The sequence below is a fragment of the Coregonus lavaretus genome, assembly GCF_964263955.1.
Source record: "Coregonus lavaretus genome assembly, contig: HAP1_SCAFFOLD_525, whole genome shotgun sequence".
In the NCBI taxonomy this organism is placed as follows: Eukaryota; Metazoa; Chordata; class Actinopteri; order Salmoniformes; family Salmonidae; genus Coregonus; species Coregonus lavaretus.
In genome coordinates this window covers 40946-64000 of record NW_028164736.1, presented here as the reverse complement: position 1 = coordinate 64000, position 23055 = coordinate 40946, and the positions used below count along the sequence as shown (strand labels likewise).

General features: G+C 44.5%; 1 protein-coding gene across 1 annotated transcript in view; it reads left to right on the top strand.

Annotated features, from left to right (window-relative positions):
- psap (prosaposin) overlaps positions 1 to 14286 on the top strand; it is a 29772-nt gene extending 15486 nt beyond the window's left edge. The window contains exons 7-14 of the mRNA XM_084191753.1: positions 497 to 553; positions 4527 to 4673; positions 7055 to 7147; positions 11362 to 11545; positions 11866 to 12029; positions 12222 to 12302; positions 12916 to 13023; positions 13392 to 14286. Coding sequence (XP_084047879.1) covers positions 497 to 553; positions 4527 to 4673; positions 7055 to 7147; positions 11362 to 11545; positions 11866 to 12029; positions 12222 to 12302; positions 12916 to 13023; positions 13392 to 13427 — 870 coding nt within the window. The 3' untranslated portion in view covers positions 13428 to 14286. The remainder of the gene's footprint in view (positions 1 to 496; positions 554 to 4526; positions 4674 to 7054; positions 7148 to 11361; positions 11546 to 11865; positions 12030 to 12221; positions 12303 to 12915; positions 13024 to 13391) is intronic.
- Positions 14287 to 23055: the final 8769 nt, after the last annotated feature.

Sequence of the window (23055 nt, the reverse complement as noted above, 5' to 3'; positions counted from 1 at the left end):
TAACAAGTTTGGTGGAGTGATTTATTTTGAGTAATCCAGCAATAGCCATAATCTAATTTAAGGAGGTTGTGAAGTTCGTACCCTAGATGCTAGCTGATTTAATGCACTAGCTGGTTTATTTGACCCTGTTGGTCATCTATGAACGTTCGAAGATCTTGAAGAACGATCTGGCCTTAAATGGCCATGTACTCTTATAATCTCCACCCGGCACAGCCAGAAGAGGACTGGCCACCCCTCAGAGCCTGGTTCCTCTCTAGGTTTCTTCCTAGGTCTCTGCCTTTCTAAGGAGTTTTTCCTAGCCACCGTGCTTCTACATCTGCATTGCTTGCTGTTTGGGGTTTTAGGCTGGGTTTCTGTATAGCACTTTGATATCTGCTGCTGTTAAAAGGGCTTTATAAATACATTTGATTGACCAACAAATACTTTCAATCTATGAAGCTAGAAGATTGTTTTCCACTGACTTTGTTTCTGACTGGTTTTGCCTCCTGTGTTTCAGTGCAAGCAGTACATCAGCCAGTACGCTCCTCTCATCGCCCTGCAGCTCATGTCCATGGTTAGTCACCTCATTGTCTTCTACCTTCAAGGTCACGTCCCAAATGGCTCCCTATATAGTGCACCACTTTTGGCTTTCAGCCCCCCAAACAGGAGGGTTTTCTTTTTGTAATGTAATTGTAATCAATGAATCTGCACAGTGTTGCCTGACAAATACTTAACAGGTTTATACATGGGTGAAATGAACCAGTATGTGTATGATAATGTCATAATACATTTAGTGTTTTTATATATATATATATCCAGACTCCTCCTACAGCACCTCCTAGCCTGCTGATTTCATTCACATCATTAATCACTTGTTTTTATTTCTCTTCCCTCCTTCCTCTCCTCTATTCATGTGCCTCTTCCTGCTCTCTCTCTCCTCCCCTCCTGCTCTCTCTCTCCTCCCCTCCTGCTCTCTCTCTCTCTCCTCCCCTCCTGCTCTCTCTCTCTCTCCTCCCCTCCTGCTCTCTCTCTCTCTCTCCCCTCCTGCTCTCTCTCTCTCTCCTCCCCTGCTCTCTCTCTCTCTCCTCCCCTGCTCTCTCTCTCTCTCCCCCTGCTCTCTCTCTCTCTCTCCTCCCCTCCTGCTCTCTCTCTCTCTCCTCCACTCCTGCTCTCTCTCTCTCTCCTCCACTCCTGCTCTCTCTCTCTCTCCTCCCCTCCAGCTCTCTCTCTCTCTCCTCCCCTCCAGCTCTCTCTCTCTCCTCCCCTCCAGCTCTCTCTCTCTCCTCCCCTCCAGCTCTCTCTCTCTCCCCCCCTCCTGCTCTCTCTCTCTCTCCTCCCCTCCTGCTCTCTCTCTCTCTCCTCCCCTCCTGCTCTCTCTCTCTCTCCTCCCCTCCTGCTCTCTCTCTCTCCTCCCCTCCTGCTCTCTCTCTCTCTCTCCTCCCCTCCAGCTCTCTCTCTCTCTCTCCTCCCCTCCAGCTCTCTCTCTGTCTCCTCCCCTCCTGCTCTCTCTCTCTCTCCTCCCCTCCTGCTCTCTCTCTCTCTCCTCCCCTCCTGCTCTCTCTCTCTCTCTCCTCCCCTCCTGCTCTCTCTCTCTCTCCTCCCCTCCTGCTCTCTCTCTCTCTCTCCTCCCCTCCTGCTCTCTCTCTCTCTCTCTCCTCCCCTCCTGCTCTCTCTCTCTCTCCTCCCCTCCTGCTCTCTCTCTCTCTCCTCCCCTCCTGCTCTCTCTCTCTCCTCCCCTCCTGCTCTCTCTCTCTCTCCTCCCCTCCTGCTCTCTCTCTCTCTCCTCCCCTCCAGCTCTCTCTCTGTCTCCTCCCCTCCTGCTCTCTCTCTCTCTCCTCCCCTCCTGCTCTCTCTCTCTCTCTCTCTCCTCCCCTCCTGCTCTCTCTCTCTCTCTCTCTCCTCCCCTCCTGCTCTCTCTCTCCTCCCCTCCTGCTCTCTCTCTCTCTCCTCCCCTCCTGCTCTCTCTCTCTCTCCTCCCCTCCTGCTCTCTCTCTCTCTCCTCCCCTCCTGCTCTCTCTCTCTCCTCCCCTCCTGCTCTCTCTCTCTCTCCTCCCCTCCTGCTCTCTCTCTCTCTCCTCCCCTCCTGCTCTCTCTCTCTCTCCTCCCCTCCAGCTCTCTCTCTGTCTCCTCCCCTCCTGCTCTCTCTCTCTCTCCTCCCCTCCTGCTCTCTCTCTCTCTCTCTCTCCTCCCCTCCTGCTCTCTCTCTCTCTCTCTCTCCTCCCCTCCTGCTCTCTCTCTCCTCCCCTCCTGCTCTCTCTCGCTCTCCTCCCCTCCTGCTCTCTCTCTCTCTCCTCCCCTCCTGCTCTCTCTCGTCTCCTGGGGTTGCTATGGGTCTCTAGGAACAGGTAGGTCTCTCTCGCTCTGTGTTCAGTCTCTTACCCTTTTACGCTGTAGCCACACAGAGACTGGGATGAAATCCTATTATGCATTCAGCATTGTCCAATTTTGTCCTGCAAAAAGGCTGACATATTGAGCGTTTTTTTTTTGACGGACAATCATCTCCGTTGTCCATCTGTCAACTGATGACTACCATTGTAAAAAGATCTGGAATTTTCTGACAATCTGTCTGCCCACAGCCTGAGGCTCTGTTTCTGTATTGTCTTTCTACTAGTGCTACTCACTTTAAATACTCACCTTTTACTGTTCTAGAACTGCATCACAATGTTTCTCTGTTTTGTGCCGAATGCAAATACCTAGGCAAGTCGAGCTTTTTTTGTAAAACATATTTGATGTGTGTGTCGTGATACTAGACTGCAGATTGGTCCGTGCAACCCTCTCCATTTTGTCCACTGGGTTTGGCGGTATACCGGGGTTTGGGCGGTATACCGGGGTATTTGGAAAAAGCCACGGGATGGTTTTTCAATACCACCAATACTGTTGAAACAATTTCTTTGACTCTTTTTTTATTTTTTATATTTGGTTAAATTTTTTAAGTAAATACTGTACCTGCTGTCAACTTGTGCAATGCGTTAGGAGATAAAGCAGATCGCGTTCTTCATTTCACCTGTCACATCATTTTACATTAGGAAACCGTAGTTCCCCAGAACAGTTGAGCCAGTCAGGTGTTTGTTGGTAAACAGCACAACAGGGGACAGTGGTAGCAGGTGAGTCCAGCTGTGTATTTACAGGGGTCGCGTTTTATATTGAAAGTCAATATACCATAGTTTTCCTTCACAAAAAAAGGCATTAGTGAAGCACATTCGGCAGAAAATGCCTTCATTTTCTTCAGATGACAGCAGAAATGCAACGCTATTTGGCTGGCAGCCACAAGTAAATGAGCTTACAATGAAAAAGCAAGGTATTTTTTGCAAAAACAATGCATGGCCATCATATTTCTAATGTTTAGGCCTATCATAGAAAGAATGTAGCCAGCTGCATGTTCTAATGTTTTGCTTAAAGTTAATCTTGCATTTTTACCGGAGAAAAGTAGACTGACTACACTGAGAAAAGTACCGGAGGAAAAGAGTACTGTCTGCTGATAGAACGGCCGTTCATGAATTCTCACCCGAGTTTAAAAGTGCAACAGAAGCACAACATTAGTCTGATGCCGAGCAGAAATTACAATGTGAAGCATTTTAGATCTGTGTTTACAAAACGAAGCAAGAGATTTCTTATGCGTTTCTTTTTTTTTTTCTCCTGCGTGAAACACAGAATTCTGCGTTAACACGACCCTTAAGTTTAACTCGATATCTAAGTAAGTGGCTGAATTGATAAGGTCACGTGGCATCATATCGTGTTCGCTTTCTTCTGTGTTTGAGAAGCCAAAGCCCTTTTGGATGAGTTATCTGTACAGCTGAGTTTGAGAAACCAAAGCCCTTTTGGATGAGTTATCTGTACAGCTGCCACTGTAGCTTGATTTCCTTGTTTTTTTTCTCCTTTCTGTTCTGGGTCTGTTTGCTCCGCCCCCATCTTCTCCGAGGAGAGCAGGCAGGCCGGTTGCCCTAGCGACTCCACACAGACACAGTACTGTTCTTCCTTCAGACAAGCATGTGTCAAAACTTTGTTCATTTGCACGATGTCTCCCATTCACTTGTAAATGTCCAAACTCACCAAAAATGACATTCGGGAAGCTCCTACCTGTATATGTAGAACTTTATGAGCTGGACTGCCTTTTCTTTGCAATTCGTTTATTTTCTTTTGCGCTCGTTAGCATATTAAGCTAGCAGCCTCCATGGAAATTCACTATTACTTGTGCTAATTTTGTTAGCGTTCTGCTAATAGACGTCCAATCCTAAAATGAATGATTCACTACCAATGTTATAGTTTCTTAATGCTTCATTAGTGTCTGGAACCATCTGATCCCTATGCATGAGAATCATCTACCTGTGACATGGGCTTCTGGATTAGACAGTATACTGAACCTATTGTGTGGGTTTGAAATTGATTGCATGAGGAAATGTATAGCATGGATCTGTCTCTGAGACTATGGTGCAGTGGACTGTGCACGTTGTACACATGCATCATCCTGACGGCATGTGATGCAACATGGACACATTCATACCATACCACAGAAACTAACTGTCCATTCTGACATTCTCCCCACTCAGAAACCTAAAGATATCTGTGCCCGCGCTGGCTTCTGCTCTGCAGAGGTGAAGAGCTCTGTCCCCATGATGAAGCTGGTGGCTGCCAAGGCAATCCCCGCTGTCAAACTGGTCCCTGCCACTAAGATGGAGGCTCTCAAGCCCGCCAAGGTAACCTACTTGTACCAGAGGCACTGGAACTGCACAACTGTACCTTCACTTTCTTTCTTCCACATGAAATACATTTACATTTAAATACAAAGACATTTCCATACACATAAAAAGTGATATAATCACACTGACCATGTGTTTGTAAAGTAGTTATGACGTTGGTATGTTTACTATTGTCAAGTTGCGTCAATTCAAATCTGGTATTAGGAACAAAAAGAGGTCAATACACGTCTTCTAAAATAGACTAGTATTTTAATTAATGCAAACACTTGAATGGTAAATACACTGCTCAAAAAAATAAAGGGAACACTAAAATAACACATCCTAGATCTGAATGAATGAAATAATCTTGTTAAATACTTTTTTCTTTACATAGTTGAATGTGCTGACAACAAAATCACACAAAAATTATCAATGGAAATCAAATTTATCAACCCATGGAGGTCTGGATTTGGAGTCACCCTCAAAATTACAGTGGAAAACCACACTACAGGCTGATCCAACTTTGATGTAATGTCCTTAAAACAAGTCAAAATGAGGCTCAGTAGTGTGTGTGGCCTCCACGTGCCTGTATGACCTCCCTACAACGCCTGGGCATGCTCCTGATGAGGTGGCGGATGGTCTCCTGAGGGATCTCCTCCCAGACCTGGACTAAAGCATCCGCCAATTCCTGGACAGTCTGGTGCAACGTGGCGTTGGTGGATGGAGCGAGACATGATGTCCCAGATGTGCTCAATTGGATTCAGGTCTGGGGAACGGGCGGGCCAGTCCATAGCATCAATGCCTTCCTCTTGCAGGAACTGCTGACACACTCCAGCCACATGAGGTCTAGCATTGTCTTGCATTAGGAGGAACCCAGGGCCAACCGCACCAGCATATGGTCTCACAAGGGGTCTGAGGATCTCATCTTGGAACCTAATGGCAGTCAGGCTACCTCTGGCGAGCACATGGAGGGCTGTGCGGCCCCCCAAAGAAATGCCACCCCACACCATGACTGACCCACCGCCAAACCGGTCATGCTGGAGGATGTTGCAGGCAGCAGAATGTTCTCCACGGCGTCTCCAGACTCTGTCACGTCTGTCACGTGCTCAGTGTGAACCTGCTTTCATATGTGAAGGGCACAGTGCGCCAGTGGCGAATTTGCTAATCTTGGTGTTCTCTGGCAAATGCCAAACGTCCTGCACGGTGTTGGGCTGTAAGCACAACCCCCACCTGTGGACATCGGGCCCTCATACCACCCTCATGGAGTCTGTTTCTGACCGTTTGAGCAGACACATGCACATTTGTGGCCTGCTGGAGGTCATTTTGCAGGGCTCTGGCAGTGCTCCTCCTGCTCCTCCTTGCACAAAGGCGGAGGTAGCAGTCCTGCTGCTGGGTTGTTGCCCTCCTACGGCCTCCTCCACGTCTCCTGATGTACTTGCCTGTCTTCTGGTAGCGCCTCCATGCTCTGGACACTACGCTGACAGACACAGCAAACCTTCTTCCCACAGCTCGCATTGATGTGCCATCCTGGATGAGCTGCACTACCTGAGCCACTTGTGTGGGTTGTAGACTCCATCTCATGCTACCACTAGAGTGAAAGCACTGCCAGCATTCAAAAGTGACCAAAACATCAGCCAGGAAGCATAGGAACTGAGAAGTGGTCTGTGGTCACCAACTGCAAAACCAGTCCTTTATTGGGGGTGTCTTGCTAATTGCCTATAATTTCCACCTGTTTATTCCATTTGCACAACAGCATGTGAAATGTATTGTCAATCAGTGTTGCTTCCTAAGTGGACAGTTTGATTTCACAGAAGTGTGATTGACTTGGAGTTACATTGTGTTATTTAAGTGTTCCCTTTATTTTTTTGAGCAGTGTATGATGTTCGTATATACGGGCCCACTGAAACACCACGCAGGGCAGTCAGAGAACTAACTTTTTCAACCCAAGGTTCTCTTTAATACTTTGACAGAGATAGTTCCTGCTCCAGGCTGGGCCTGTCAGAGTAGAGGCTGGGTGTGGTTTAAACTTACCCAACCTATCGTTGGCGCTTCACTGTTGCCAGGCGTTAGTTGTTTCTGTAGCAGTACACATGTCCTTGAGCGGTTTAACAAAGAGGCAGTGTTTGTGTGTGAGTCACAAGTCTATCTCAGCCTACCCCCTAACGGTTCCTCACATTAATCACAGCTTGTTATGTTAAACAATCTATATCAGTACAGCACAAACCTATTATGTTTAATCATTAATGTATTATTTCTAAGCTAGGCATCACATCTAGTTGTAAGAGAATAGATCCCCACACTATTCTAGAACATGGTTCATGCCCCAGAATGCACTGTGTTATGAGGGTACTACTACTACTGTCCTTAGCTAGCTAGTTAACCTCTTCTTCTCTCTGTAGAACATGGTGCGTGCCCGTGGCTCCCCCCAATGTGTCGTATGTGAGTTCATAATAAAGGAGGTGGAGAGCATGCTGGGGCATAAGAAGACTGAGGTAGGTCACCTGACCGGTTGCTCATGAGTTACGACCTTCTATAAAACACTTGACGATGTGGTAAAGGGTTTCATGTTCAAACAACAGGAGTGGAGGTGCTACTCTCGGTCTGATGGTCCCATGACCAAAACATCACTCTGTTTTGTAATGGGGTTACAATAAATAATATTGATCATGATAAAAAGCACTATATAAATGAATGCGATTGCTCTCCACCTCTGGCATATGCTGGATCATCAACACATTTTCAGTTTGAATATTGCCGCCTAAAAAGCCACAGTAATCCAGACAAAAGGAGCTATTTGCGGCTTCTCCGTAACATTTTAATGTTCATTCAAATTAGTTCAACTGAAATTGTTATTAAGTGACATGTTGGCTGTGACTTGAGGGTTCTAAAAACGATTATTCTGTCTGAATGTACACAAGGTTTTACCCCCCCCCCCCCCCCCCCGAGGCCAAGTGGGCTTGTTTGTCCTGTGTGTCAAGGATGAACAAGAATTTAGTCCAATGCATCTCGTCTCTGCATCCTGAGGCCACACATTACTCTGACCCTGTGTGATGGTGGCATGCGTATTACCGTGCAAGCAGCAGTGGATATTGTTTCACTCTGTAGCGGTATTGTTAGAGCAGGGGTGTCAAACTCATTTTAGCTCAGGGGCCACATGGAGGAAAATCTATTCCCAAGTGGGCCGGACCGGAAAAATCATGGTATATATATAACTTAGAAAACAATCTGAAGTTGTTGTTTTTTTGTTTTAATACGATCAACATACAACATAAAGCTGGAGCCTGAGGACAGTGTGTCCAAATTAGTACAAGCACAACATCACTATTAATCATAAAACACGTCAAGTTTATTTGAAAATTCTAAAGAAAAAGAACACACAAACACACAATGCCTCAGTGATTAACAGAACTGTTTCACAGATCACAGAACTATATCAGGGTGTCATTTCTCAGGCAGAAATGTAGATAAAAATAATGAAATCCTGTTCCCCAAACAAGTGCAAGAACCACAGAGTCAAGAATAGGTTAAATATACAAATAAAATAAAAACAATTAAAAACAATAGCACATCAACATAAAAACATATAAACATAAAGCTGGAGCCTGAGGACAGTGTCCAAAAGCACAACATCACTATTAATCATAAAACACCTCAAGTTATTTGAAAGTTCTGAGGACAAAGAACACACAAACACACAATGCCTCAGTGATTAACAGAACTGTTTCACATATCACAGAACTATATCAGGGTGTCATTTCTCAGGCAGAAATGTAGATAAAAATAATGAAATCCTGTTCCCCAAACAAGTGCAAGAACCACAGAGTCAAGAATAGGTTAAATATACAAATAAAATAAAATCAATTAAAAACAATAGCACATCAACATAAAAACATATAAACATAAATCTGAAAGTGTTGCTCAAACTCCCGTAACAGTCCCGTTATTTTATCTTTGAACCGCTTCATGTCTGCCACATGTTGGGTCGCGCACACATTTTTCAGACAGGGGAAGTGAGCTGCATCACCACCGGCAAGTTGCGTCTCCCACAATGACAGCTTCAACTTGAAAGAACGTATGCTGTCATAATACTGCGTGACAACTTTGTTGCGCCCTTGCAGCTGTTTGTTCAAGTTATTCAGGTGCTCTGTAACATCCACCATAAATGCAAGGTCCTGCATCCATTCTGCGGAATGAAATTCTAACACTGGTTTGCCCTTTTCTTCCATGAACTGTTCAATTTCTTCTCGTAAATCAAAGAAACGCCTCAGCACAGCACCTCGGCTTAACCATCTTACCTCAGTGTGGTATGGCAGGCCATAGATGTGGTCTTTCTCTCTGAGAAGGCTGTCAAACTGACGGTGATTCAGGCTTCTGGATCGGATGAAATTAACAGTTTGGATGACCACCTTCATGACGTTATCCATCTTTAATGACTTGCAACACAAAGCCTCCTGGTGCAAAATACAGTGAAAAGTCAAAAAATCACGTCCTCCATTTGCAGATTGCACTTTCTCTCTGAACTTTGTCACAACGCCTGCTTTTTTCCCCGATCATTGAGGGCGCACCATCTGTAGTCAGGCTGACAGCGCGGGACCAGTCCACTCCGACCCTGTCCAGCGCGCCGACGAGTGCGGTAAAAATATCAGCTGCTGTCGTTGTATCTGTCATCGGCACCAACTCCACAAACTCCTCGGTGACGGTCAATGTGTCATCAACTCCGCGGATGAAAATGGCCAGTTGTGCAACATCTGTAATGTCCGTGCTTTCATCAATTGCAACCGAAAACGCAATAAATGACTTTACTTTTTGCTTCAACTAGCTGTCCAAATCCACTGAAAGATCGGAAATCCTGTCTGCAACTGTGTTTCTTGTCAGGCTGATATTTGCAAAAGCCTGCCGCTTTTCAGGGCACACAATCTCCGCTGCCTTCATCATGCATGTTTTTACAAATTCACCCTCACTAAATGGTTTTGAAGCCACTGCGATTTCATTAGCAATGAGGTAGCTAGCTTTCACTGCAGCGTCACTGATGTCTCGGCTGTGAGTAAACACAGACTGCTGTTTCTTCAGACCCGCCAACAGTTCATTCACCTTCTCTCATCTCCGCTGTCCTTGAAAGTTGTCATATTTGTCGGCATGAAGACTCACATAGTGGCGACGAAGGTTATATTCTTTCAGCACTGCAACATGCTCTGAACACACCAAACATACAGCTTTCCCATTCAATTCCGTGAATAAATAGGATGACCATTTTTCTTGGAACACTCTGCACTCTGCGTCCACTTTTCTCTTTTTTGACAGAGACATATTGGGGCAATGAGGGTGCCAAAGCACATAATGTTAAAAGTAGAAGCCGTAATAAATATCGCGGGCAAAACAAAGTAGCTCATTGGCTGCACGTGCTTGACCTACTTGCTCTGCCCCGGTATAAACAGTTTGCTTGCTTAACACAATTGCTATTGCGCCATCCAGTGGACGCAATTGGAACAGCAGTTTATTTTATTGAAAAATTGCAGCGCATTTTTATACTTTACAAAAAAAAGTGTCTTTTTTTAAAATTTATTAAATTTATTTTTTTAATCATCTCGCGGGCCTGATTAAACCCGTTTGCGGGCCTGATCCGGCCCGCGGGCCGGACGTTTGACACCCCTGTGTTAGAGGGTAAAGAAAATTATTTTTATTCGGGTGCCAGGCAGGTATTAACCCTGCCGAAAGGAAAAGGGTAAGATAGATCCAGACCCGCTACCAGACACACAGCAGCAGAAGAGACTGCCGACAGCAGGGCTGCCCAACCCTGTTCCTGGAGAGATACCCTCCTGTAGGTTTTAACTCCAACCCTGTTCCTGGAGAGACCCTCCTGTAGGTTTTAACTCCAACCCTGTTCCTGGAGAGATACCCTCCTGTAGGTTTTAACTCCAACCCTGTTCCTGGAGAGATACCCTCCTGTAGGTTTTTGCAAAGGCCTTAAAAATGTCCCAAATCTTCTCGGCCAAATGTCAATAGTTCCACACCAAATCTATACAGTTCAAACAACAATAAACAACACGCAACCTCCCTTTTAACTAAAATGTCAACCCCAATACATCTACCAGGGCCATAATAGTCCAGCCACACTGAACATCAGCGAGCGCATTGGAAAAAGAGTTCTGCACTGGAACGATAGAGGGAAAATGAGCGTAAGAGAGAGAAAGAGGTCTTAGGTGTTGACTTCAGGCTTGCAGTTGCACATGTTGACTTCAGGCTTGCAGTTGCACCTGTTGACTTCAGGCTTGCAGTTGCACCTGTTGACTTCAGGCTTGCAGTTGCACCTGTTGACTTCAGGCTTTGCCCCAGTAACCGGAGAGAGTTGTACTGGCTGACTGTCCGTCGGATACACCTGATGGTTTGTTGTTTTGTTTGTCAAAGCTTCACAACAAAGTATATGTGATCATTTCATTTTAGCGAATCACATCACTGCGAGGCGTGGCTCCAAATGGAGCAATAACCGTATGGAAGACTCATACAAGGAGGGTTAGGGGGAAGGTGTTGTGGGAGATGATTGGTTGGTAGATTAAGCCAATGCCTATGCACCAAGAGTTTCTTTCTGTTTGCTAATGAAAGCCAAGTTTGACATTTGCATTTGACGTTGGCATTTGGGCAGAAGTGTCTGGGAACAAGATTAGGTCATGCCTAACTGACCTCTGTGCTCTTCCACTCCCCCCCTCAGCAAGAGGTGGTGCATGCTTTGGAGAAGGTGTGCTCCGTGCTGCCCTCCTCCCTGTCGGCCCAGTGTAAGGCCCTGATTGAGACCTACGGCCAGGACATCATTGATCTGCTGGTGCAGGAGGCCGACCCCAAGACTATCTGCACCGTGCTGGGGCTCTGCCAGGACGCCAGCCGCGCCTTCATCCGTGAGTAGAGGGTGTGTGTGTGCGTGGAAAAGTCTAGAAGGGGGGCGTGTGTGTGTGATCATCCATCCTGTGTGTGTTTGAGATGCATGGGACAGGCCCTGTTGGCTGTTTTTAATGCATCCAGATTAGAGAACGACCGATATGGATTTTATTTTTTGGGCCGATACAGATTTTTGGGGGGTCAAGGAGGCCGATGGCCGATATTCAATACCATTAAACTAGAAAAGGCCAATATTGGCTCTGCCGATTTATTGGTCGTGATCCAATCCAGATGAAGTTAGATAATCCTGTTGACTCCTCCTTGTTCCTCCATCCCTCAGCGGTGATGGAGCGGTCCCAGGTCGAGGCGGGCGGCTTCTGTGACGTGTGTAAGATGGCTGTGCGTTACATCGATGGGATCCTGGAACAGAACGCCACAGAGGCTCAGATTGAAGACGCAGTCCGGAAAGCCTGCAGCTTTGTCCCAGAGGGCATCAGGAGCAAGGTGAGGATCGAATGACATCTACTTGTGTTGCACTTTATGAGGAAACATTTTTATTATCGTTAGTAGATTACACTGTTTCCTGAATCCTGTTACTGCAACCTTAGACGAAGAAGAAGAATGGATATTGGATAGTAACTGCTCAACTATTAATATTTTTTTTGGTGTGACTGTTAACCACTCTGTCTCCTCCAGTGTGACCAGCTGGTTGAGCTGTATGAGCCTATGCTGGTTCAGCTACTGCTGCAGGTGCTGGACCCTGACTTTGTCTGCATGGTGAGCACTGGAATACATAGAGGAGGAATATATTTTAATATAGAAAAAAGGTGTCAGAAGGATGGTGATGATATGAGGGGGAAAAACATATATGGAAAAAAATCTAGTGTCCAAGGAGTTAATAAAGATAAATTTAGTTAACTGACTTGCCTGGTTGAATGACGAATTCAGTTAACTGACTTGCCTGGTTGAATGACGAATTCAGTTAACTGACTTGCCTGGTTGAATGAAGAATTCAGTTAACTGACTTGCCTGGTTGAATGAAGAATTCAGTTAACTGACTTGCCTGGTTGAATGAAGAATTCAGTTAACTGACTTGCCTGGTTGAATGAAGAATTCAGTTAACTGACTTGCCTGGTTGAATGAAGAATTCAGTTAACTGACTTGCCTGGTTGAATGAAGAATTCAGTTAACTGACTTGCCTGATTGAATGAAGAATTCAGTTAACTGACTTGCCTGGTTGAATGAAGAATTCAGTTAACTGACTTGCCTGGTTGAATGACGAATTCAGTTAACTGACTTGCCTGGTTGAATGAAGAATTCAGTTAACTGACTTGCCTGGTTGAATGAAGGGTATATGAATGCTTGTGTCTGTGTTTGTCCTGGATTACAGAAGGTGGGGGTGTGTCCCGAGGCAGTGCAAAGTCTTCTGGGTATGGAGCAGTGTAGCTGGGGACCTGCCTTCTGGTGCAAGAACATGGACGCAGCAAAACGCTGCAACGTGAGTACTCAACACAGTCTGCACTGCACCATGGACTGTTCCTGTGCACGCTGTCCGTCTTATAGTAGCACAACCGCATTGGTCAACGTTTCATTCCAGGGTTCCCTTGGAAAAATAGATTCTCATTGCAGCTCACCTGGTTAAATGAATGCAATGCAAAATTCCTGATTTTATGAAACTGTAATTTCCGGGCCGTGCATTATGACTGGCCGAGAAGCACGGCTCATCCAGGTCTGTTCTGGAAATCTTGTGACGAAAGTACTCCTCTGAGTGTCACAGACAAGATATCTTATCTAAAGGACAAACTAGCCCCTAGGGATGGCCTATTTCTGTCTGACCTGTTGTCTGTTGTCTGTGTTCTCTCCCAGGCGGTGGCACACTGCAAGCGTCACGTGTGGGAGTAGAAGAGGATGAGGACTAACCTACACAATATGAACCTTTTTTAGGAAATTGAAGAGAAATACTGTAGCACTGCTGCTGCTTTCCTGTTTTTAAATCAAGAAATGTGTCCTGTTTTTTTTGCAATTGTCAAAGTAAATGTACTAGGCAGATTGAACTGGAGATGTTTTGGAGGGGAGTGGATGCCTTTTTTTCTGACAGAAGTTTGAGTTTCTTTATGTGTGTGGGGGGGGGGAGAAGGAGTGTTACGAGTTCTAGAATGAATCTACCTACCTGACTGTTTTTTTTAGTTACTGGGATAACCTTCCAAAATGATCTGTAGTTGGACTGATTATTTAATGGGTCTGGTTTGTTTAACGCTCTCTTTCGCTAAATGATTTTACATGTCGCACACGGTTGCTAACTTGACGAGGCTGGTTTCCCGGACACAGGTTAAGCATAGTCATAGGACTAAATAGAATGCTTGTTAGTCCAAGACTTTAATCTCTGTCCATGAAACTGGCCCATTTTAAGTATGTGAAGCAGACGGGTGGGTAAATGGATACTACTATCTGTGAAAGGAGAGGGGTCCGAGACCTCCTGTTGAATCTCAGGGTGTCCTTTGATCTCAGGCTAATTCTTTACTCAATGTATCCCCCTCCATTGCAGTGACTGCAACTGGAAGAACTTGCTCGGACAGTGTATCGTACCTTCCTGGGATATTTTCTGTTTTAAATTGAGTCTCCTAATGCAAGTTGATAGTATTCTTATCTCTATTTTCTTAACTGCATTGTTGGTTAAGGGCTTGTAAGTAAGCGTTTTCACGGTAAGGTCTACACCTGTTGTAGTCGACGCATGTGACAAATAAATTTGATTTGAACTTTCTCTATTTTGTAGAAACAGTTGACTTGTGTTGAATTCTTTCGGTGTACGTTTTTATTAACGAGCTGATGTGAGGAGAGTAAAGATTGGGTGCATCTGATATGGCACCCCATTCCCTATATATATGTAACAGTGTTGCTTCCGTCCCTCTCCTTGCTCCTACCTGGGCTTGAACCAGGGACCCTGCTACACACATCAGTGGTGTTAGAAATTGCGTAATTCAAATCTGGTATTGGAATAAGAATCAAGAGATCTTCAATCCAAGCTTAATTTATTATATGCAAAATGTATGTATGATAAGTATGAAGGTTCGTATATACGGGTCCACTGAAATACCACGCAGGGCACTCAGAGAACTAAAACATTGTTTACAGGTTCTTTCTCAAATACTCTGACAGATAGTTCCCACCTCTTCTGTTGGCCAATCAGAGTAAAGGACTGAGTGTGGTTTAGACTTTACTCAGCCAATCCGTTGGTGCACGGGTTAGTCCCACCCCTTGGCGCTCCACCCCTTGGCGCTCCACCGTTCCCAGGCATAAGTTGCTATCATAATAACCTGTGGAGTCAGCACCCAAAAGACACCCCTCCAATCTGTACTCCATGTACATACGTTCAAGGACAGTTTCACAGACAACAAAGAGAGAGTGTTCGTATCTGTAAGAAATACAAGTCCTATCTGACCTACCCCCTAACGTTCCCCACATGAATCACAGCCTGCTATGTGAAACAATCCATATCAGTACAGTTCAAACCTATGCTCCTCATTAATGCATTCCTTCCAAGCTATTCATCACATACAGATCCAATTATGAGAAAAATAGAACCCAACAGTGGTCACCCTCGAAGCACCGTTACCCGTCGCTCCACAAAAGCCGCGGCCCCTTGCAGAGCAAAGGGAAACAACTACTTCAAGGTCTCAGAGCGAGTGACGTCACCCGATTGAAACGCTACTAGTGCGCACCGCTAACTAGCTAGCCATTTCACACCGGTTACATACACAGTCGTATGAAAAAGTTTGGGCACCCAATGACAATTAGTAAATTTATTATGCAGCCTCAGAGGGGTGCCCAAACTTTTTCATACGACTGTATGTGCACTACTTTTCAAAAAAGGGCCCATGGGAGTCAAAAGTAGTTTCCAATGTAGGGACCAATAGAATGGTCTACTCTAAAATGGTTAGCCCCGCCACGATGCCCTGTGTGAGAGAGAAAACGAATGCATCCTCCTCCGGTTGCCTCCCAAATGGCACCATATTCCCTATATAGTGCACTACTTTTGACCCAGACAGAGGGGCCCTGGTGGAAAGTAGTGCTCTATAAAGTGAACAGGGTGCTATTTGGGACGCCCCCATTTCTAACGGTATGTTTGTGGCCCTTCTAGCCTCCCTGCTTGCAGTGTCCCTCTGGGCCAATGCTCTCTCCACCCTGTTGATGCTAATTAATGTTTCTGAAGTGAACGTAAACGAACACCTATATAGCCTCAACATGTTTAAAACTAATTTTAATATCATGGGATGGTCAAGACCTTGCATTCATAGCTGTCTATGAATTTGAATGGTTACATTTCTCCAGCCCCATCCCTCAGTTTTTTACCGAAACGGCGGCACGAGCGTTTTGTTTAATCTTCTGATTGTTGCTTTAAAGATGGAGATGGCGAGCTTCTTGTGATCGATTGGATCTGTCCGATTTTTTAATTTTTTTTTTACGGTTGAAATAATATGATCCCAAATCCACTTGGTTATACTAGTAATTGACGCACACTAAAAGCAGTCTTTGAATGCTGTGGCTTTATAGGGCACATAAAGCACCCACCACATGATTTATTATAAACCCACGTGGGCTGAGCATGCTTCCCTGAAGATGCAAGACACAGTATTAGTATGAAATGTGTAATCTGCACACTGGACAAACTTGACTGAGCCACTAAAATGTTAATCATATGGGCTTCTAAGGCCCATAGTGATTAGGAATGAACACCATTAGATGGCACCACTGAGGTATAATAAGAATTGGAGACTGCGTCCAAGATGTCCGGACCGTTGCTTCCAAGGTAATCTACTCACGTTCGCATACACCGATTCAGATTCATGGGCCGGTGTCGACGCCAGATATGACTGGCCACCGAATCGGACTGACCGTCGCGCCGATCTGCTATACAGAGCCCTCCGCATTGTTACAACATTTGAGAGGCACACAGCAATGCGTTACAGAGCTTGATTTGTCCCTCTGGAGGCTCCGCATTGCGTCACACCCTCCATACGAATCATCCGAGCACATTTTCAGATCAAGCATAGGTTGTCTTTAACAGGTGCGTGCGAAAAGGGGAGACCGATCGCGCAAGCAAGGTGCTATGGTGAGAGGCAACGGTTTGTTCTGCTAACGGGCTAGCAACCCGTTTTACTGTATACATTAGCTTGATTAGGTTCTATTTATTTTACTTTTCCATTTTGAATAAAGAAGACTTATTGGCTTCTGTCTAGCCACTATCTGAAAAGCATGTCAACAAGGTAATGACACCATAAGCTACAACATTTGCATTTGATTCTGTTTTTACCCAGTCTGCAAGTACATCTTTCGGTCTGCCTGTCCACCTAGGACAGTGGTTCCCAACCTTTTTTTCCTTGGAGCCCCCCCCCCCCTACTTGTATCTAAGAAAAGCTGTGGTATTTGATAAGTATTCGTCAACATCGGCAAAACAGGATTTAATTTCCTCCCGAAGCATGTTCGTGTGCCGGGTAAACTCAGTGCGTAAAGACGCAGGCACAGTGCCACCAGACTGTTTCATCAGCAGTGGAAATTGTTGTAGCTCCCCTTTTGACATTTTTTCCAACTCTGTACTCCAGTTTCCGCACAAAAGCGTCGAGAGGGTCTTTGCAGTGCATGACGTTTGATTCAGGACCCTGCATCCGCTTGTTTGTCTCGTTGTAGAGAGTGAATGTATCCACTAGGTATGCCGTTTTGATCCAAAACGCACCAGTCAGCTGTTCGCGCAGTGGTCGATTGTGATCTTGCAAGAATTCCTTTATATTTTCCTGCAGTTCCATAAAACGCACAAGCACTTGTTCACGTGACAACCAGCGTACCTCTGTGTGTAACAGCAGTGTTTGATGCGCTTCATCCTCACACAGCTGGGCAAACAGTCTCTTGTTAGTGGGGCGAGACTTAATTAAGTTTACAACAGTTGCCAGGGTGTTACTAAGGTCTTCTGAACGTGTTTCTTACTGGCCAATGCTTGGCGATGTAGCATGCAGTGGAAAATTGCGCACTCCGGGACTTTTTCCTTCAATCGGCTGTGAAATCCCTTGTTTTTGCCCATCAACGCTGCAGCCCCAGCAGTGCAGCATGCAACAATATTCTCCTAGGGCAGATTGTTGGACGAGAGATATGAGTCCATAGCTATAAAAAAAAAAATATTGGCCTGTTGTTGTTGTGGCTAGATTGGTAGACATAAGAATGTCTTGTTTCAAGTCGTCACCGTCAATATATTGCACATAAACGATGAGCACGGATTCGTCTGACACTGTTGTTGTTTCATCCAACTGAATGGCAAAGGGAACATTCCTAAGCTTCTCGTGCAGCTGGTTTTGACAATCTCCAGCCATTTGATCAATTCTGTCTTTGTCAGAGAGTGGGACGGTTCTCACTTTATCCACCATCTGTGGGCCACACAGCCTCTCTACAATTTTCAGGCAGGCGGGTTTGATTAGGGGGGTAAACCTAAGGTATGGCTAAATGGGGTGTGTAGAAATACAGCTGACCCTAAGGTATGGCTAAATGGGGTGTGTTAAAATACAGCTAAACCTAAGGTATGGCTAAATGGGGTGTGTAGAAATACAGCTGACCCTAAGGTATGGCTAAATGGGGTGTGTTAAAATACAGCTAAACCAAGGGTATGGTTAAATGGGGTGTGTAGAAATACAGCTGACCCTAAGGTATGGCTAAATGGGGTGTGTTAAAATACAGCTAAACCAAGGGTATGGCTAAATGGGATGTGTTAAAATACAGCTATGGCTAAATGGGGTGTGTAGAAATACAGCTAAACCTAAGGTATGGCTAAATGGGGTGTGTAGAAATACTGCTAACCCTAGGGTATGGCTAAATGGGGTGTGTAGAAATACAGCTAAACCAAGGGTTTGGCTAAATGGGGTGTGTAGAAATACTGCTAACCCTAGGGTATGGCTAAATGGGGTGTGTAGAAATACAGCTAAACCAAGGGTTTGGCTAAATGGGGTGTGTAGAAATACAGCTAAACCTAAGGTATGGCTAAATGGGGTGTGTAGAAATACTGCTAACCCTAGGATATGGCTAAATGGGGTGTGTAGAAATACTGCTAACCCTAGGGTATGGCTAAATGGGGTGTGTAGAAATACAGCTAAATCTAAGGTATGGCTATATGGGGTGTGTAGAAATACAGCTAAACCTAGGGTATGGCTAAACGGAGTGTCTAAAAATACAGCTAAACCTAAGGTATGGCTAAATGGGGTGTTGTGTGTGTGTGTGTGTCTGGGAAAGTGATAACGGAGGGAGGGGCTTGTTTTCCTCCGATTGTGGCAGGAGGCTCAACCTACGACCCCGACTGTTTCATTTCAGACAGCAGAATTTGTTATGTTACATCCAAACAGAACTAGCCAATTGAGTTATTTACAGTGAACACCCGTTGACACTGAGTGAGAGGGATGCGCGCCGGAAACAGATCATTACTTTTTTTCTAATCACGATAATTACACAAAATACTCAATCGTATTCTGAAAATTCTCCATATTCATTACAATACTTGTTTTGTATGAGTACTCGGTACACCCCTAATGTCAAGCATGTGGAGTAACGATTTAGGATTCAGAGTTTTCACATTTTACATGTAAACATTTTGTGAGCTCTAAATCAAAATGCATTTTATCTGCCTTCCCAAGGAAAACTAGTTAGAAAATGTAACACATTTGTATAGAAAATAGGTGTATCTGAACAAAGAACCATTGCTTTGTTGACAATATAATCTGGCAGCACAGATTATTGTTTGATTTGATAAAGGGCGCTCCTCTCACCGATATTGCCTGGTCACAGGTAGTTTCGGTTTGTTAACAATAAATCCACTATGCATTATGGGGGGAATTCCGACCCGAGTTAAAGCAACGTAATTCCCTTTTATGCACTTGTTATTTATTTATTTACAATTTGTAACCTGTTAAATATTAGCCACTATCGGCAGCCACCGTCAGTTACACCGACATACATTTATAACTGTCACTGATTTTGGGATTGGTATTTATTAGGATCCCCATTAGCCGCTGCTAAAGCAGCAGCAACTCTTCCTGGGGTCCACATGAAACATGACATAGTACATAGTACAGAACATTATTAGTCAACGACTGAACTACATATATTTAAAACATCACACACAGCCTACAGTGAGGGAAAAAAGTATTTGATCCCCTGCTGATTTTGTACGTTTGCCCACTGACAAAGACATGATCAGTCTATAATTTTAAATGGTAGGTTTATTTGAACAGTGAGAGACAGAATAACAACAGTGCAACAGTACTTAGTACTTTTCCATATGCACAAAAAACGTATTTCTCTCAAATTATGTTGCCAAATTTGTTTACTTTTACATTTTTAGTCATTTAGCAGACGCTCTTATCCAGAGCGACTTAAATGTAGTGAGTGCATACTTAATTTTTTTTTTTTCATACATCCCTGTTACTGAGCATTTCTCCTTTGCCAAGATAATCCATCCACCTGACAGGTGTGGCATATCAAGATGATTAAACAGCATGATCATTACACAAGTTCACTTTATGCTGGGGACAATAAAAGGCCACTCTAAAATGTGCAGTTTTGTCACACAACACAATGCCACAGATATCTCAAGTTTTGAGGGAGCGTGCAATTGGCATGCTGACTGAAGGAATGTCTACTAGAGCTGTTGCCAGATATTTGAATATTCATTTCTCTACCACAAGCCGCCTCCAACGCCGTTTTAAATCATTTGGCAGTACGTCCAACCGGGCTCACAACCGCAAACCACGTGTAACCACTCCAGCCCAGGACCTCCACATCCAGCTTCTTCACCTGTGGGATCGTCTGAGACCAGCCACCCGGGCAGCTGATGAAACTGAGGAGTATTTCTGTTTGTAATAATGCCCCTTTGTGAGGAAAAACTCATTCTGATTGGCAGGTCCTGGCTCTCCAGAGGGTGGGCCTATGCCCTCCCAGGCCCACCCATGGCTGCGCCCCTGCCCAGTCATGTGAAATCCATAGATTAGGGCCTAATTTATTTATTTCAATTGACTGATTTCCTTATGTGAACTGTAACTCAGTAAAATTGTTGCATTTATATTTTTGTTCAGTACCTGGGGACTGTGAAAAGTCCTCTGGCTGCAGTACTGATGACTTTAGTGTTAAGTTTACTTACGTTCTGCATCATTCCATTAGCCTACATCATTAGTTTATTTATTTTATCTGTCACGTTCCTGAGAATGTACTGCCAAATGATTTAAAACGGCGTTGGAGGCGGCTTGTGGTAGAGAAATGAATATTCAAATATCGCTAGCAATAGTGGCTGATTATTAGACTAACATTACAAAGATGTGCAATAATTTGGGACATGTAACCTATTTGAATCATTATGGAACAGCAGGCCATACACCTAGCAGGTTAAACCTAGAGCCGGGCGCACGGTTCACCACGACTGGACCATTGTCATCACAGTTCCATGATTTAGTGAAGATTATTAGGGTAGATTTTTAGGACTACTGTTCAACAACCTCTATTGTACACTTTTCTCACCTTCCAATATTTAATGGATTGAAATATGGCAACTTTTAGAATGACTCAAACCACTGTATTTTTTGATTCACCAATATATTTAGTGCGTAAAAGGCTGTCCCAAACCATTTTATTTATGTATTTATTAATAAATACTTTCCTAACCCTAAATAATACACATGATCATAGTATGTTTGGTGCTGGAAAGGAGCCGAATATGGCTTCCTGTCATAGATCCCTATATTCTGAACATTCTCTCCATATATTCTAGTGAGTCTGTGTCAAGAACATTCAAATAAAAAAAAAAGGTACACCAAAATCAAAGGGATGGCTTTAGATAAATGTACTTAAAAACCCTACTGAAGTAAAACTCCATGAGAAAATCTGTAGGCCAGCAAGTGGGAGGGTTTTCAGCGCGCAAGGGAACCACGCCTGCAAAGTCCGTTACGCACCTGCATAAGGTAAGTCTGAATACCAACGACTGAGAAGTGTACGTTTCCTGTGTCTGAATCAGGCCCTATGTGGGTTGAATGCAGAACATTTAACACAGAATAACACAATGAATAAAAAGTCCCATGATGGTAGTGACTGCCCATTACTGCTTATCACTTATTAACCATCATTTATTCACATCACTTTAATAAAATATTTCATTTGGGTAATATTTCAGTTGTTGTGCATATACACACACATTTTATTTTATTCCATGTCGTTATGTCATCTGTGTTCTCATGCAGTAGCAGCCAGCCTGCCTTCTAGCTCTGTTCTCTCCAACGAGTCATCCTATATATTAGCTGCATATAGAGGGTTGGCTGGCAACATCACCAAAATGATGCGTGCACAGAAACACTGTGTGGTGTTAAGCAGGGCCGGCTCCAGTCATAAGCTGTCGCTTAGGGACCCAGGCCCTAGACCTGGCAACCCTGGGCATACAGTTGAAGTCGGAAGTTTACATACACTCAATTAGGATTTGGTAGCATTGCCTTTAAATTGTTTAACTTGGGTCAAACGTTTCGGGTAGCCTTCCACAATAAGTTGGGTGAATTTTGGCACATTCCTCCTGACAGAGCTGGTGTAACTGAGTCAGGTTTGTAGGCCTCCTTGCTCACACACGCTTTTTCAGTTCTGCCCACAGATTTTCTATAGGATTGAGGTCAGGGCTTTGTGATGGCCACTCCAATACCTTGACTTTGTCATCCTTAAGCCATTTTGCCACAACTTTGGAAGTATGCTTGGGGTCATTGTCCATTTGGAAGACCCATTCGCGACCAAGCTTTAACTTCCTGACGGATGTCTTGAGATGTTGCTTCAATATATCCACATCATTTTCCTTCCTCATGATGCCATCTATTTTGTGAAGTGCACCAGTCCCTCCTGCAGCAAAGCACCCCCACAACATGATGCTGCCACCCCGTGCTTTACGGTTGGGATGGTGTTCTTCGGCTTGCAAACTCCCCCTTTTTCCTCCAAACATAACAATGGTCATTATGGCCAAATAGTTATATTTTTGTTTCATCAGATCAGAGGACATTTCTGCAAAAAGTACGATCTTTGTCCCCATGTGCTGTTGCAAACCATAGTCTGGCTTTTTTATGGCGGTTTTGGAGCAGTGGCTTCTTCCTTGCTGAGCGGCCTTTCAGGTTATGTCGATATAGGACTTGTTTTACTGTGGATATAGATACTTTTGTACCTGTTTCCTCCAGCATCTTCACAAGGTCATTTGCTGTTGTTCTGGGATTGAGTTGCACTTTTCGCACCAAAGTACATTCATCTCTAGGAGACAGAACGCGTCTCCTTCCTGAGCGGTATGACGGCTGCGTGGTCCCATGGTGTTTATACTTGCGTACTATTGTTTGTACAGATGAACGTGGTACCTTCAGGCATTTGGAAATTGCTCCCAAGGATGAACCAGACTTGTGGAGGTCTACACATTTTTTTCTGAGGTCTTGGCTGATTTTCCCATGATGTCAAGCAAAGAGGCACTGAGTTTGAAGGTAGGCCTTGAAAT